This window comes from Psammomys obesus, unplaced genomic scaffold, assembly GCF_907164565.1.
Source record: "Psammomys obesus unplaced genomic scaffold, mPsaObe1.curated_primary_1811, whole genome shotgun sequence".
Classification (NCBI taxonomy): Eukaryota; Metazoa; Chordata; class Mammalia; order Rodentia; family Muridae; genus Psammomys; species Psammomys obesus.
In genome coordinates, this window is record NW_026590663.1 from 8,065,152 (window position 1) to 8,080,790 (window position 15,639).

General features: G+C 44.1%; 1 protein-coding gene across 2 annotated transcripts in view; it reads right to left on the reverse strand.

Annotated features, from left to right (window-relative positions):
- The window catches only part of Rbm28 (RNA binding motif protein 28), a 31,873-nt gene extending 16,571 nt beyond the window's left edge, over nucleotides 1-15,302 (reverse strand). Inside the window, exons 1-9 of one of the 2 annotated variants that reach the window (XM_055608107.1) lie at nucleotides 15,109-15,302; nucleotides 10,875-11,033; nucleotides 10,511-10,605; nucleotides 9,563-9,638; nucleotides 9,242-9,334; nucleotides 8,283-8,354; nucleotides 6,412-6,583; nucleotides 6,095-6,231; nucleotides 3,734-3,806 (exon numbers count right to left, since the gene is read on the reverse strand). In XM_055608107.1, the coding sequence (XP_055464082.1) occupies nucleotides 3,734-3,806; nucleotides 6,095-6,231; nucleotides 6,412-6,583; nucleotides 8,283-8,354; nucleotides 9,242-9,334; nucleotides 9,563-9,638; nucleotides 10,511-10,605; nucleotides 10,875-11,033; nucleotides 15,109-15,226 (995 nt within the window). In that variant the 5' untranslated portion in view covers nucleotides 15,227-15,302. Of the gene's footprint in view, nucleotides 1-3,733; nucleotides 3,807-6,094; nucleotides 6,232-6,390; nucleotides 6,584-8,282; nucleotides 8,355-9,241; nucleotides 9,335-9,562; nucleotides 9,639-10,510; nucleotides 10,606-10,874; nucleotides 11,034-15,108 lie in introns of both variants that reach the window. The other variant, XM_055608106.1, reaches the window with a different exon arrangement.
- Between the last annotated feature and the right edge of the window lie 337 nt (nucleotides 15,303-15,639).

The following is a 15,639-nucleotide window of genomic DNA, read 5'->3' on the forward strand; positions in this document are numbered from 1 at the left end:
AACAAACACAGGTCACAAAAATTCCAATGACAATGTAAGATCTCCAGTTTCAATATGAGGTACATGAATTAGACATCAACTCTGATGGCTCCCTTGTTTACAACATTCTCCCTTGTTCAAAACTAGCACCAGCACGCAAGAGCAGCCCCTAGTGGCTAAACCTATGCTATAGCCTTCTGTTCCTCTGTCCCAATTTACTAACCTTCCTATATCAGCAGATTTTCCCACCTGGGGATTTAAAACTTAACGGACAAAAAAGACTAAGAGCTGCAGATACAGAGTCACTTCAAAACAGAAGTATCACTGGAATCATACAGATGTGCTATATAAAAGTGACCAGGTAGTCATGTGAATATATGCATGAAAATGTTACTTAGCTCCATCCTTAAAGTAACAGACTTTATTTTTTTAATATGGTATCCCAGAGAAAAGACCCACAATCTCCAGCAACAGAGGTCTCAAAACTGCCAAGGTTTTCACCTGAGGTTTGCACCTTGACAACTCTGATTCTGTGAGCAAACCAGTATTCCTCCAACCTGTCTTCTTTTCACTTATTGTGGCTGAAATTAATTCTTCTTACTACAACCAGAAATTTTCACAGCAGGCTAGTAAGAAACATGTCTTTCTTTTATTGAGTTAGACATATTCCCCTCCATGTTAATTTGAAATCTGTATTTCAGCTAAAATTTTCTAAAGGAAAAAATTCTTCAAAATAATACAAAAGAGAAACATGGTAAAGATGAGCAGACAAACAGAGGAAGGGAGAAAGGGACAGAAAAGGGGGAAGCGGAAGGGGAAGAACCTTAATCTGAGCCTCTAAAAGTTTCCATATATCTTTAAATTTGTGTGTGTGTGTTTGTGTGTGTGTATGCACGTTCACGTGCCAGGCAACACGTGACTACTGGAGGGCAATCTGGTTCTCTATTTGCTATGCTAGCGCTGAACATCAAGCTCAGGTTGTCAGACTGGCAGCAAGCCCCTTTCCCACTGAGCCACATCACCCCGCAGCCGCTTGCAATGTAGGGAGACTAAGCAGACCTATGAAAATATCCATCTACCAGCCAGGAGGGCTGGAACAGCAACGCCAGGGAGCAGAATCTGTCTCCACTCCGAATGCGCCCCTGGAAACAGGCATGCCTTCTGTGCTCTGGACACTGCCGTACATGAGAAGCGAGGGCTAAGAACGAGCTCCGCTGGGACAGGGCTTCCCTGGGCCCCAGCTTGCTTTCTGTTGCTGTGACAAGACCGTGACTGACAGCTCTTAGGGAGAGAAGGACTGATTTCTTACAGCTCACAGCCCATCAGTAAGAGCAGCCATGGCAGAAGCTCACGGCAAGAACTGGAAGCAGACACCATGGAGTTTGGTCTATGGGCTTGCTGCCCATGGCTTGTTCAGTTTGCTGGCTTTCTTTCAGATGTATTTATTTTTACTTTATTTGTATGGATGTTTTGCCAGAATGTACGTCTGTGCACCACGTGCATTCAAATGCCCATAGAGGTCCACAGAGGGAATTGGATCCCCTGGAACTGGAGTTATCGACTGATGAAGATATAAAGCCATGACTCGGATGCCGGCTTACAACACACACTCCCCCACTCCACCACCCCACAGACCATTCCACCCCATCTACCCCCGTTAGCCAGTTCTCACACACTTGGACCTCTAGGCACCAGCCTTGTCCATTCAACAGTGGCTAACTAGTGAGTTTCTCCCTAAACCCCTTACGTTCCCACACTTCTGACGAGCCCGTGTCCTTCAGTCCCATGTGGTCAGCAAGCTTTCCTCTCACTTTTGCTGGCTGCACTGGCAGACTCTGGAGCTCCCGCCTCGGAAAACCCTGTGGACAGGTCCTGGATTCTTCCTCTGGCCCACTGGGGTCTCCTTCTTGGTGACAGAGCCTGGGTACCGACCTCTCTGTCCCAGAGATTTCTGTTCTTGGTTTCTTGAGAGACATGGGGACATCCGGTCTCTTGACCTTGACCCACCAGTCTCTTCAGGCCCTCTCACTCTCCAAAATCCTCTCTGCTTCCCTCTTTAGCCAACCCCACTGTATGGGATACAGCAAGGAAGCTCTCCTTTCCTTGCTGCACACCATAAACTCCTCTCTATCATACTCAAAGACCTTTCTGTCTACATTTCCAAACCCCAATACTCTCTTATCCTTAACCAGCTTCTGCCATCGTTTTGAAGCCACACTGCCTAACGCTACAATACTCCCATATTAGCAGTCCAAAAAAAAAAAAAAAAAGAATAGAACCTTCCACCTATCCAGGACCTTCACTCCATTAACTGCTGTCCTTCTGCCGCTGTAAGTCTCTAACCCTTTGGCTAGCCTTTTTATTATCCCTGACAATATCACTCACTTTTCAGTCCTAATCTTAAAGATGTTTTATTCTCAATACTCCTGGATGTCCACTTCCAAGACCTTCTTGCTTCACACAAATGGATTCTGACACTCCACAATCCTAACAACTGACCTAGACTGTCCTTCCCCAGGGACTCAGAGACAGCACCCAACTTTCTGGCCAGATACTCCTACGGACCTGGCTTGCCTTCTCCCCCTTCCCTCCTGCCTGTTTCAGTATATAGATAAGCTCCTCCTTTACAGTCCTCTCTGATAGTCAATCTCACACTGCCTCTTTCCTCAGCTCTAGAGGTTACCAACTCTCACCTCCAAAGCTCAACTGTCCTCTCCCCAAGTCATCTATCTTAGGTTCTCACTCATGTTAAAGCACATTACAGTGGTTCTCCAATAAACCTTGTTCCCCTCCCCCTCTCCCTCATCCTCTATCTCCTGCCTTTGTCTCTCTGAAGCAAATACATCTCTTTTGTGCTGAGAACTTGGTTTTGGGGTGTCCTGAGCAGATACCGATCCTTTCAGTTGTGTCCTTTCCTGTGGGTGCTGGAAATCAAACCTGGGCCCTATGAAAGAGCAGTCTCTTAAACACTGAGCCATCTCTCCAGACCTGTCAGCTTGCTTCCTTGCGACAACCCAGGACTACCTCCCTAGAGGCTAGGTCCCCTCACATTAATCACTAATCAAGAAAATGCCCCAGACTTGCCCGTGGGACAGTTTGATGGAAGCAATTTCTCAGATGAATCCAGCTTCTATCAATGTGACAAAAAAAACTATTCTGTACACCTAGCATTTGCACAGCCCTGAGTTTGATTTCTAGCACCATAGAAACTAGCATGGTGATACACAGCTGTAGTTCCAATACTCAAGGAGGTGAACGCAGGAGACTTCCAAGTTCAAGGTCATCTTTAGCTACATAGCAACTTTGAAGCCAGCCTGAGATACATGAGACCCTGTCTCAAAATATAAAAACAATAAGAAGCAAAGAAAGAGAAGTTAGGCACAGAGAGAGACATTCTCTAGGGCAAACAGCATGGCCTCAGGACCTCTCCTAAAGCAGAGGTCAGAAGCAACTGAAAGACTCCGGAGGATGCTACTCCAGTTACAAAGCATCAACTCTAGAAAGGACCTGGACCCTCCTACCACTTACGTAAGCTTAAGCTCTTATCTGACATTCTCACTGGGATGTTCCTCGGATCACATGTGCTAACCAGTCCCATAGTATCTAACTATGTGCTAAAGAAAGGAGGGTGGAAAAGAGGGAGGGAGAAACAGGGCGTGGGGGGGAGAGAAAAGAAGAGCCAGGACAGTAGGGGGCAAACAGAGTAAGCCAGGGGACCTGTGCCTTCATGTGACTCTGCATAAGGAAGGCATACCTGATGAAAACAGTTTTCCCTTCGTTCACATCTGAGGGTAACTTCCTCTTCTTTTTCTTTGACACTGGAACATCTAATGTAAACAACAGCAACAAAACAAAATAAAAACAAAACACACCTCAAAGTCACATGGCTAACTTAAAATATTTTACCTAAATTAATTTTTTACACTTTAAATGGATTAAGAATGTAACTAAATACATTAAAAGATGCTCAAACTCAAAATTAAAGAAAAGCAAAGCAAGACTGAGGATGTAGCTCAGTGGTAGAATGCACATTTAACAAAAACAAGGACGTTAAGTTCAACCCCAGCAAGAGAACGAGAAAGAGGGGAGAAGGGACACAGCTCAAGGAAAAAGATACCACTTTTTACCTAAACTGGCAAAACAAAGACCAACAGACTCCAATGTGGTAAAGGTGAGAGAGGAAAAATTCCCATATATTGCTGTAGCCACATAAATTAGCACACAAACACACACACTCGCTATACTATATTAATTACATGTATGTGCACATGTATTTCTGCTTATAAGTACGTTCAAAATGTTCTCTAGGTACACAAGAAACATGACACTGATTGTCTCTGGAAATGTGGCTTAAGAGGTTAATGATCTGGGTGAAAAGGAAACTCACTGTGGTGTCTCATGCTTGGAACCCCAGCACTTGAGAGGCCAAGGTATGAAGGTCTCAAGTTCGAGGACAGCATGCACTTCACTGTGAGACCCTTTCAAAACAACACTTAAGAGAACACTTACGTGCTATGTGGACACACACACATTTCTGGGGAAAAAGAATGCTTTAGAGAACTGTTAGGCTGGCAAAGAACTTTTCATTTCTTCATTAAGCTCCTTTGCATTATATCTTTTAACTTATTTGAGCCCCACAGGGTTTTCAAAAAAGAAATGACAGGAAGCATATGAATCCAAAGTAGATCTCACTGTGCCCTCAGTGTAAAAGACTTGAATCCATCCTCATGAGCAAAATGTTTATTCCCTGTCTCTTATGCAGCCAAACCAAACCACCAGACTTGCAGAAATGAAAGCAAAACAGCTGAATAAAAACACCCACTCTGGCAAACCTAACGACCAGCTACTGGCCATTCCTCATGATACACCGGCCTGCCTTACCTGCTTCAATAAAGGGAGAGCATGGATTGCTAACAGTTCCACAAATGTTCCATAAGTCCTTGTCAGGAACTGAACTAACTCACGTGGGTCTCTCTAAACTGTCACAGTAAGCCCTTAACTCCTAGTGTCACTGTGCTTAGAGACAGAGATGTCAGAGATGTAGCTGAGGCTGAGCGGAGAGATACGACTACAGCCTTACTATTTTCCTTATAAGACGACAGAAAAGAGACCAGAGTTTGGGAATTTTTTTTATTTTGTTTTGTTCTCCTTGACCAACCCAAGAGGAAAAGCTACGTGAAGACAGTGAGCAGGTTAAAGTTTGGAAGGCAGAAACAGCATCTTAGTCTGGAGACGCCCTACCTCCAGAACTATAAGAAAATAAATCTGTCTTATTTGAGCCACAAGTCTGTACTATTTTGTTATGGAAGCCAAAGTTGACCTTATAGTTCTACATCTCAACTCAAAAGGTTTTGGTCTTTTTGTACTGTTTGTTTAAAAATCTATTTGGTGTGTAAACATGTATTTATCCAGTTATTTGACTGAGACAATTAGAAGTGATAGCACCCTCAGAATTAAATACTCTCAAATAGTATTCCAAAGTCATCTTTAAGAAAAAACAAACAATAAAGACACAAGACTGCTCGGCTGGCAGAAGTTCTCCTAGCATGTCTGAAGCCCTGGGTTCAAGCCCCAGAAGCCACAAATCAGACAGAGCAGTGCACACCTGCAGTCCCAGATGTAGGATTGGATTACAGGGGAGACAGGGATTGGTTCACCATCATTTTTAACTACATACTGGATCTGAGGGCCGCCGAGGATATAGGAGACCTGACTGAAAAAAGGGGGCTGAGGAGAGCAGACAGAGCAGTTAGTGGAGTGCTTGCCATGCACGCACCAGGGCTGTGCTTGACCCCAGCAAGGCATGAGCGAGGAACGGTGCTGCATGCCCGTCATGTGGAAGGTGGAGGCAGGAGCACCACAAGCTCAAGTCTATCGACTAGTACAGAGCAGCCAGTCAGCCTGTCTCAAACGAGAGCGGAAGGTGGAAGGGTGGGGGGGTGGGGGGGGCAGGGATAGGAAGAAAAGCCTTAGAAAAGATGCAAATAAAGGTTCCTTTTTTAGTAGTTAACAAAAACTTGATAGAAAACTATGTCCAAGAGGTTTGGGCAGAACTGGCAAACTTTTCTCAGTAATTTACTCAAAGCTCAAAGGCATCAGGAAGACCCCAGCACACCTTCCTCCTCCTGTTCTTCAGCACTGCTGTCACTCTGCACTGCTCCTTCATCATCGCTGCTGCCTCCCTCCTCCAGGTCACTGTCCTCAGAATGTTCTTCCTCGGAGCTTTCCTCAGGATCTGCTCTCTTGACTGCTCTGCAACAACACAGTTCAGCTCTCATCTGGGCTGACACGTAAGCTACTGAGCTTATGACATGTGACAAGTCTGCAGTGAAGAGGGTGCAGTGAAGACAAGAGCATCTTCCTCTCAGGAGAAACACTGTCTTCCCCTAGGGTCTCAGAATGTGCACCTACCCCTTCTGACTTTTCACATGCCTGGTCACTGTTGATTTTCTACTTCTCTCCTCATCATTATCATTATCATCTTCATCATCATCACCACCTTCCTCCTCCTCCTCCTCCTCCTCTTCTTCTTTTTCTTCTTCTTCCACCTTGCCATTCTTTTTACCTGATTCCTGATGCTTCTGCTCACTGCTTTTCTTTCCACCTATGGAGGAAGATAAAGGAACTTACTGACTATCCAAAACAAGGTTTTTTTAACAGGAATAATTAATAACTCAAGTTCCTAGTTTTTTGGGTCTTTTTTTCAGGATTCCCTAATTTTTTCTTACTACACAGTCAGGCTTTCATTTCTATCATTTAATTCTATATCCTCCAATTCAATCAGCCACAGACCAGAGAGGATTTTTAAGAACACTGCGTCTATAATGAATAACTAAATTTTTTGTCAATATTCCCTGAACAAGTCAGTGTAACAGCTACTGCATAGCTTTCTGTTATACTAGGCTTACAAATAATTTAGAGAGGATTTAAAATACACAGAAGGCTGATGGTCTGAATAAAAATGGTCCCCATAGGCTCATAAAGAGTGGCACTATTGTAAGGTGTTGCTTTGTTGGAGTAGGTGTGGCTTTGTGGAAGTAGGGGTGGGCTATGAGGTCTCAGAAACTCAAACCAGTTCTCTTCCTACTGCCTGTTGATCCAGATGTAGAACTCTCAGCTCCCTCTCCAGCACCATGCCTGCCTGCATGCTGCCTCGCTTCCCACCAGGATGATAAGGGACTAAAATCCTGAACCTGTAAGCCAGCCCCAATTAAATGTTTTCCTCTATAAGAGTTGCCTTGGTCATGTGTCTCTTCACAGCAATGGAAACCCTAACTAAGGCAGAAATGTTGCGTTCTACAGTTTTGAGCATCTGAAGATTTAGGTATCTGAGCAGTCTGTGGCTCAGTTCTTCACAGACACAAAAGATGACGGCAAATAGTATCAGCAAAAACAAGAGAAAACAGAAAATTGTCACCACCTGAATTAGATTCCTCTTTTTCTTGTCACCAGAAGGTTACCCTGCTACAGAATGAGAGAAACAGCAACAAAACTCTTCACAAAGGCCCCACTTACACACCACGGCACACAAACGGCTCACCCTGGCCCTCCATCAATTTTTGTTTTGATGTATAATATTCTCTGAGCCTCTGGTGACTGAAAAGCATTTGTCTTTCCCTCATTAAAAAAGTTAGTTAGAAGATTATTATTTTACGCAAATAAAGGTGTCCTGCCTGCATGTGCGTCTATGCACCATGAGCACACAGTGCCATCGAGGGCAGGAGAGGCTGTGTGAGCTGCCATGTAGATACTGAGGAGCAAACTCAGATTCCCTCGAGGACAAACCAGTGCTTTAACTGATGAGCTCCACAGCCCTGTTCTCTCTTCATGACTCACTAGTACAGGGTGACCAGAACAGCGAAGTAGAGGGAAGAATGAACAAACTAAGGGCCCTCTCCTAACTCATACCCAGACCACAGATGTGAGTTTAGACGCAAAAGATCCTACGTTCAGTGATCAGATACCAAGCAATCATATGTGAACTGTCAAGAAGCCCTGAGCCTAGGAATCTGAAGATCTTCCCGGATGCTTTGCCTCTTAGGGGGTGAGGGATGACGGCTAACCTTATGCTTTGTGTATCTCCAGCTCAATATACCTAGTCCGACAGGAAAGTTCTGATATACTTTCATCAAAACACAAGAATTATTGGACATGGTGGCACACATCTTTAATCCCAGTACTTGGGAGGCAGAGGCAGGCAGATCTCTGAGATCAAGGCTAGACTGGTCTACATCTCAAAATAAAGAACTATAAGAGTTGTTTCCACCCTTCCAACCTGCCTATCTACCACCAACACCCCTTACCTGGGGCAGAAGCAGGCTGGGTATCTTTGTATTTGTCCTTTGCCACAGCCCAGTCCACAGCCACAGTCCGTCCTGCCAAACAGAGAGGTGCTATCAGAGACACTTTCTCCCTCTAATATTCCTCCTTCCCATCCATCAAAAGACAGCCACAGGATTACTGGAGACAAGGAAATGCCAATTCTGAGACTATTTTGGTTGTGAGCTTAGCCTTTAATTGCTGAGCTGGCTATCCAGCCCACTACTGGTTCCTAAAGATAGAGAGGGAGGAAAATCTTGAGTTCCAGATCAGTCTGGACTACCTTGTAAGATACTGTTACAAAACAAAAACTAAACTAAAAATGCTCCCAGCAGCTCTTTTTAATCCTTAACCCTTTAACAGAAATCCTGCTTTTTTACACAGCCACCTTGGGTAATACAAGATAAATAAAGAATATTAAATGTGTTTCTAGTTTACAGACATTCTGGAAGAATGGAAATCCTGTTCAGAGGTTAGAGCTGCCCCTTTCCATCAGCTCCTGACCATGCATGGATGCGGATGAATGACGGCCACGGAGAGAGGAAGGGCGCTAACATGCACTCACCGGCAGCTCTGTCCAGGACAGCCAGGGAGACCTCCGGAAAACATGCCAAGGGAAGGAACGGCTCCAAGGTTGGTTTAAGATTAAATACTAGAAAATGTCACCAAATACTGCAGTGCTGGTGCATGCTTACAATCCCAGTCCTCAGAGGTGGAGGCCAAAAGATCAGGTGTTCAAGGCCATCCTCTGCTATTTAGGGAACTCAAGACTACCCTGGGCTACACGAGCTCCCATTTTAACAATAAGATCCTAAGCGTAAAAAACATCTTTTGAATATATATATATATATATATATATATATATATATATAAAAAGGCACTTATTCACTCAAGTACAGAAATAACAAACAACTAGGTCATGGTATGACTATAGAAGACATACCTTTTATCTCTTTCATATTCATGCCTTTGAGCGCTTTTCCTGCTTCAAGGAGGTTTTTGAACTGAACAAAAGCAAAACCACGCATCTTTCCATCTGTCAACAAATGTACGAAAATGTCAGAGACAGCAGGGGATAGCCAACATTCAGTATTCAGCTAGCACTCAAGAGGCAGAGACAGTAGGCTCTCTGTGAGTCTGAGGCCAGCCTACTCTACAAAGTTAGTTCCAGGACAACAAACACAGAGAAACCCTGTCTTAAAACAAAACAAAACACACCACCAACAACAAAAAAAATCATCTTCAAACAAAGGTGCGCAAGTACCTGGCTTCCTTGGGATATTCACTTCCAGAACAGTTCCAAAGTGAGCAAATACTGCTTTCAAGTCAGCTTCTGAACACTAAAGCCAAACGGAAAAAAGGAAAACCAAAGACATTATCACAGCAAAAAATGGAGAACATCGAGACTAAGTTCATTTTCTGGAATAGAGTCTGAATATTTTTATTCCCCCTCCCTTTTCACTTTCAAGATTAGAACAGCAAATCACTTACTTTGTATCTAAGAAGCCAAAAAGAAAAAAGGAAAAACAGCCAGACACTGCATCCCATACCTATAATCTCAGAGCTCAAGAGATGGAATCGGGTGGATCAGAAGTTAAAAGGCTAGCCTCAGCCAGGTGTGGTGGCACTCAGAAGACAGAGGCAGGAGGATCTCTGTGAGTTCCAGGATAGCCAGAGTCTCAAACAAACAAACAAAACCCACAAATGAACAAACAAAAAGTCTAGCCTAGGCTAGAAAGTTTGAGGTGTACATGAGCTACAAGAAATTCTTTCTTACTCAAAAAGAGAGAAGCTGAACACACAGATCTTTTTCTCAGCAGTAGCTTCCTCCAAAAGAAAGCATCTTCACGCTTCACATATTCAGTAAGTCCTTTAACAGTATGTTTTTTATTTTATTAGGGGGAGGACAATGTGTGTGGAAATCAGAGGACAACCTGCAGCAGCTGGTATCCTTCTACCATGCTGGACCCAGGGATCAAACCTCAGGTCATAAGGCTTGGCAGCAAGAACCTTTACCCACTGAGCCATCTTGCTTGCCCCTTAACAAACAGGTCCATTTTTTATTTTTTATTTTTTTCAGTTCAACAGGCTAAGGTTTGTTTCCCAGAAGAATTTGGCTCAGTACTAAACACCATCTTGGTGAGGAGCTCTACCAACAAGCATGCCGTGGCTCCAGCACCCTCCGCAACATGCGCTTAGTTGCGCCACTTACCTTGAAGCTGAGGTTCCGGATAATTAATCTGGCTTTCTTATCTGCCACTTTGGCTTTTTTGGGCTTTGGTTCCTTCTTTGGAGACTCTGAATTTTCTAAAAAGTGAAACACATGGGTTAAGTCTGCAAACCCACTTCTAAGCTAGACATAAGTGGACATTATTTGCCTTGAGGTCAAGCATGCAATATCCAGAAATACCAGATTTCCCAGGTAGAGGTGAAGCGAATGACTTAACGCATACCAGAGGAGTTTCGAAAACAAAAAGAAAACTGGGAACTCAAGTTCTGGAAACTATCTCCCAGCTCTCCCACCTTCTCTCAATTTCAGTGTCTTCTTTAACCCTGGAGAATTACTAGAAACTCACCATTTTTCCTCTTTTCTTTGGACTTGTTCTTCAGTTTTTTCTTGGCAACAGTCACGTTGATCTTGCAACCTTCAAAGGTAGTGATCTCCTTGACAGCCCTCTGAACATCTTCCAGCATGGAGAATGTAACATAGCCAAAGCCTCGGCACACCTTACTCCCTAGAAGAAGGCAGGAAGGAAGCGAATGGGATTAAAAGGACACAGAATCCTAAGAGGGCTGAACCAAAGCCTTCAAAGCCTAAGCCAGCAGGTTTTCTCCCAGACCACCCTGTGAGCGATCCATCAAAGATACAAGTCTCAAAAGGAAAAGAGCCAAGGCTGGGGTCATTAGTTCCTTCCCCACTTTACTCGGGACTGTTCTCGTTTCCAAGTTGATGCCTTGCTGTTATTGCCTCTTCTTATCCCAGCCCTGATAATCTTAATATGAAGAACCCATGATATACATTCAGCCTTCAAAGAAGAAATGAACATCAAATAATGAAAGATCACCAAAAAGGGCAGGAAAAAATACATATGATAGATTTGAAATATCAGATTATAAAAATGGAGTCTTTTCTTAGAAAATACCAGCAATGAGTAAGGCCCTCAAAAAAGAACCTCAAAAATAAACACTATTTTAGAAACCTCTGGGTATTATTAACATTATATCATCAAGTAAGGGCACACAAAGCTCATATTCCACAGATGTGGGTTTGGCACTTGTCTAAAGCTTTGGCAACTTCCCTAATTCAACGTGTCAGGCCATGGTGGAAGAGAGTGGTCTTTGGCACCACCTGTGCACCTCCAGCAGCAATGCTTCCTGGGTGGTGTGGGAAGGGTGAATGCACTTGAACTCTTCCTCCCCAGAACTCAGCAATGGCAGCAGAAAAAAAAAAAAAAATGTTTCTTTCTTGTTTTGTTTTTCCTTTTCTTTTTTTTGAAACAGGGTCTTATATAACCCAATTGATCTCAATCTTCTGATCCGCCTGCCTCCACCTACCAAGTGCTGGGATTACAGTCACACCCACCACTCCTGGCATCGCATTAGTGTGGAGACATTCTTATGTGAACTAAGTGTGAACTAAGGGAACAGCCCAGCAGGGGCTGCTTCTTTCCGTCCCTCAGGTGGGTCCTGGGGATCAGACTCAAACTGTTAGGCTTGAGAGCAGGTGCTTTTACCAGCTAAACCCATCCTGCCAACCCTCAACATGAATGTTTTTATTTTATTTTATTTTATTTTATTTTATTTTATTTTATTTATTTTGTGGGCATTGGGGTGTTGCCTCCATGTATTCTATGTGATGGTGTCAGATCCTCTGCAACTGAAGTTATGGACAGTTGTGAGCTGCCATGTGGGAATTTGAACTCAGGTCCTCTGGAAGAGTATCCAGGGCTCTTCGCTGCTGAGCCATCTCTCCAGCCCTGATGAATGTTTCTTAAACTGCACATTACCAAGTAGTGAACGACTAGAATTTTAAAAACTAACAATTAAAGAAAAAAAAAAGTGCAGCTGGGTGTGGTGGCACACGCCTGTAATCCCAGCACTCAGGAGGCAGAGGCAGGCGGATCTCCAGCCTGGTCTACAAAGAGTCCAGGACAGCCAGAGCTACACAGAAGTCCCAGCTCCAAAATACCACAAAAAACAACAGAAAAAAAAAAAAAAGTAAATCCATACATGGTAAAGGATAAGTACTTGTGAGAGTTTTGTTTTCCTTTTATTTATTTATTATTATTTTTTTCTTAAGGCAGAGTCTTGCTATATGTCCCAAGCTGAACATCTTTGAGTACCTATATACAGTTGTGATTAGCCTATGTATGTCAGGTTGTTAGAGGCCTTCTGCACTGAGCATTAGCTCATCAACCTAATTAAGGTTAATGACAAAAAGAAACTGAGGGAATGGGTAGGCTTTTGTAAAGTTGATTTAAGGGAAATCAGTAAAGTGGTTGGTTACAATGGTTAAGGACTATGGCAAAAAAAATCTCAGGCCAAGATTTTATTGTAGGGAACTTTATAAACGCAAGACATGAACAAATAAGAAATCTAGCTCCTCCCCACCCCTACCCGAGACAGGGTTTCTCTGTAGCTTTGGCTGCCCTGGACTCACTTTGTAGACCAGGTTAGCCTCGAACTCTTTCGAACACACAGTCTGCCTGTGTCTGCCTCCAAGTGCTGGGCTTACAGATGTGTGCCACCTCAACCGGCTGCCTCATTTTCTTCTTTTAAAGGTACATTAATGTACAACACTCTCACTTGCTCCTTTGGCTCTAGCTATACTTAAAATGACAAAGAATTAGATGCCATGGCTTTTACGTCAGAGCATCAGAACCAGGTTAACAACTGTTACCAAGAAATTGAAGCTAACGCACAAATCAGGCTCCCTAGTCATGTACTCAGAAATCATGGAGGGGAAATGGGGTCTCCCTGATGCCAGTGCTCCCCAGCTGCTCTGTTGAGAGGCTGAGAGAGCTACCTAGACAAATGCCTGCTGAGATAGGAGGCGGCTAAATGCATGTTCTGGGTAACAAGGCTCTCTCGAGGTTTCCCTGGGAAATCCTGTCGAGAAAGAATACTTTCCACATGAAAAATCACTAAAATCCTTTCACACTCTAATACATGCCAACTCTCCATGCGAGACAATCCAACGCACGCCAGACAGAATGTGATGCATGTAGCAAGCCAGCACCTTTCCAGTGACTCAAGGCAAGATCCTTGAGTCAGACCTGACCCAGTACTCCTCTCTGACTATGCTCCATAACGAATGCTTCAGCAAATCCTGTTTTACCTTAACAATGTCCAATACAAAACAACTTTCCCCACTTCCATTGCTATTGTCTTTGTCCAACACCACAATCTCTCTCCCAGTTACTCCTAGAGCCTACCAACTGGTTCCTTCTCTTCTATTCTCTAAAAGTCTATTCACCACACAACAGCCAGAAAGACTGTCAAAGTCTAAAAGATCAGCCACTGCTCTCTGCTTATCAATGACTTCCCCACAGCAGAATAAAAGTTTGAAATAGTCAGCACAGTCCTATCTGACCTGGTACTCATGTCCTCATTTTCTAATTCTCTTGTCTTTATTCACTTTCTTTGTCAGCCTGCTCTCTTCTCATACAACAAGGACACACCTGCTTTAATAAAAGGTGCTGCCTCCTGAATTCGCACTGTTCTGTTCCTTAGGAATTGTAAGTTCACTCTCTCTCTTCAAACAGGTCATCATCCCTGTCACTCTACATACATACATACACACACACACACACACACACACACACACACACACACCTCCCTACGTCCTTTCCGACTTATTTTTCTCCTTAGCATTCATCACCATTATCAACATGTAGTTTGGTCGTTTACTGGCTGTCTTTCAACAGGTAATGACAGAACATCTGCTTCGATGTCACACACTTGTTGTACCCCAAGGACAGCCAACGACGTGCTGAAACACAGCTGGCGTTCAAGAAATATTTGTCAAATAAATGAATGAACAGCATACTAAGAGCTTGGCATGCACTAATCAACTGAGTCCTCTTACTTGTTACACAAACTTCAAATAATTAAATGTCCTTAAAACTTCTATTCCTCTATTTAAAAAAATGAGATTAAGACTCTCTGCCCTATAAATTTGTTGAAAACATTAAGTTCGCCTATGTCAAATTAAACGACCTCCCGGCCTAGTTAATCGTCTGCCTCTCACTCGGCTATACTGATACTTTATTGAACGTTAGTTTGGGTTGTTTGTTTGAGACAGGGTCTTGCTACGTAATCCGAGCTGGCCTGAACCTGCTAGCATATAGACCAGGCTGTCCTCGAATTCCAAGCAATCGTCCTGCCACGACCTTCCCTAACGCTGGAATTACAGCCATTACGGCAGGCTAGTAGATTAGCCTTTGAACTTTTGACCACGCGCAATGAAGAGGAAAACGCAACAGAAATGTACAGTGGGTGTCCTGCCTTTCATAAATCAACCTTACTGGCCAACCTACAGCAGAGTCCGTTTAGAAAGGAAACTTAGTTCCCGGTCCGGTATCTTTGGAGAAGGCAAGGGACTGGATGGTAACAGCCTATGGCTCCCGTTATTAATCACACGATTCAAGAGGCTAAGTGGAGGCTAAGTGCCGGTAGAGAATTCGAGGCCAGTGTGGGCTACAACGTGAGAGCCGCGTCTCAAAACAAACAGGGACCGGACAGCTCCCTGAAATTCGACCTGGTCGGCTCCCAGGAGCACGCAGCCCTCTCCACCATTCCGCTGCTTACCTTTCTCAGTCACCACGAAGCACTGCTTCACCGGACCCACCTGACTGAACAGCTCTTCCAGCTGCTCACTGCGAGCCGAGGGCGGGAGACGGCCCACAAAGAGAGTCAGACCGGCCATGAGACCCGGAAACGCCTGCGAGGCCACGAGAGAACCGCACGAGCGCGAGCAAGCCCAGGGTTGAGCTCCGGCCGGAAGAGCGCGCCAAGTTGCCGGGAGACTCAGGAAGTGTTCATTGATCAAAAGTGTCCGGGGAGAAAATGCAGAGGGGTAAGAAGAAATAGTTCCGGAATTAAAAGGAAAGAGCACCGACCCTGCCACTGGGGGGAACTTGTCACCAACAATTTTCCCTCTCTATAATTCTTTCATTTAGGAGATCGACCCCAAATTCACCAAAGCAGGCAGAAGTCATTTTCCCCCTAAGCCTACATCTGACATAGAGTGGATGTTCAATAAGTTTTTTTCTAAAGGGTCTCCACAGACTGCCAAATTACGCGCAAAAAAAACCTCATCCAAATCATCATAGACACAAG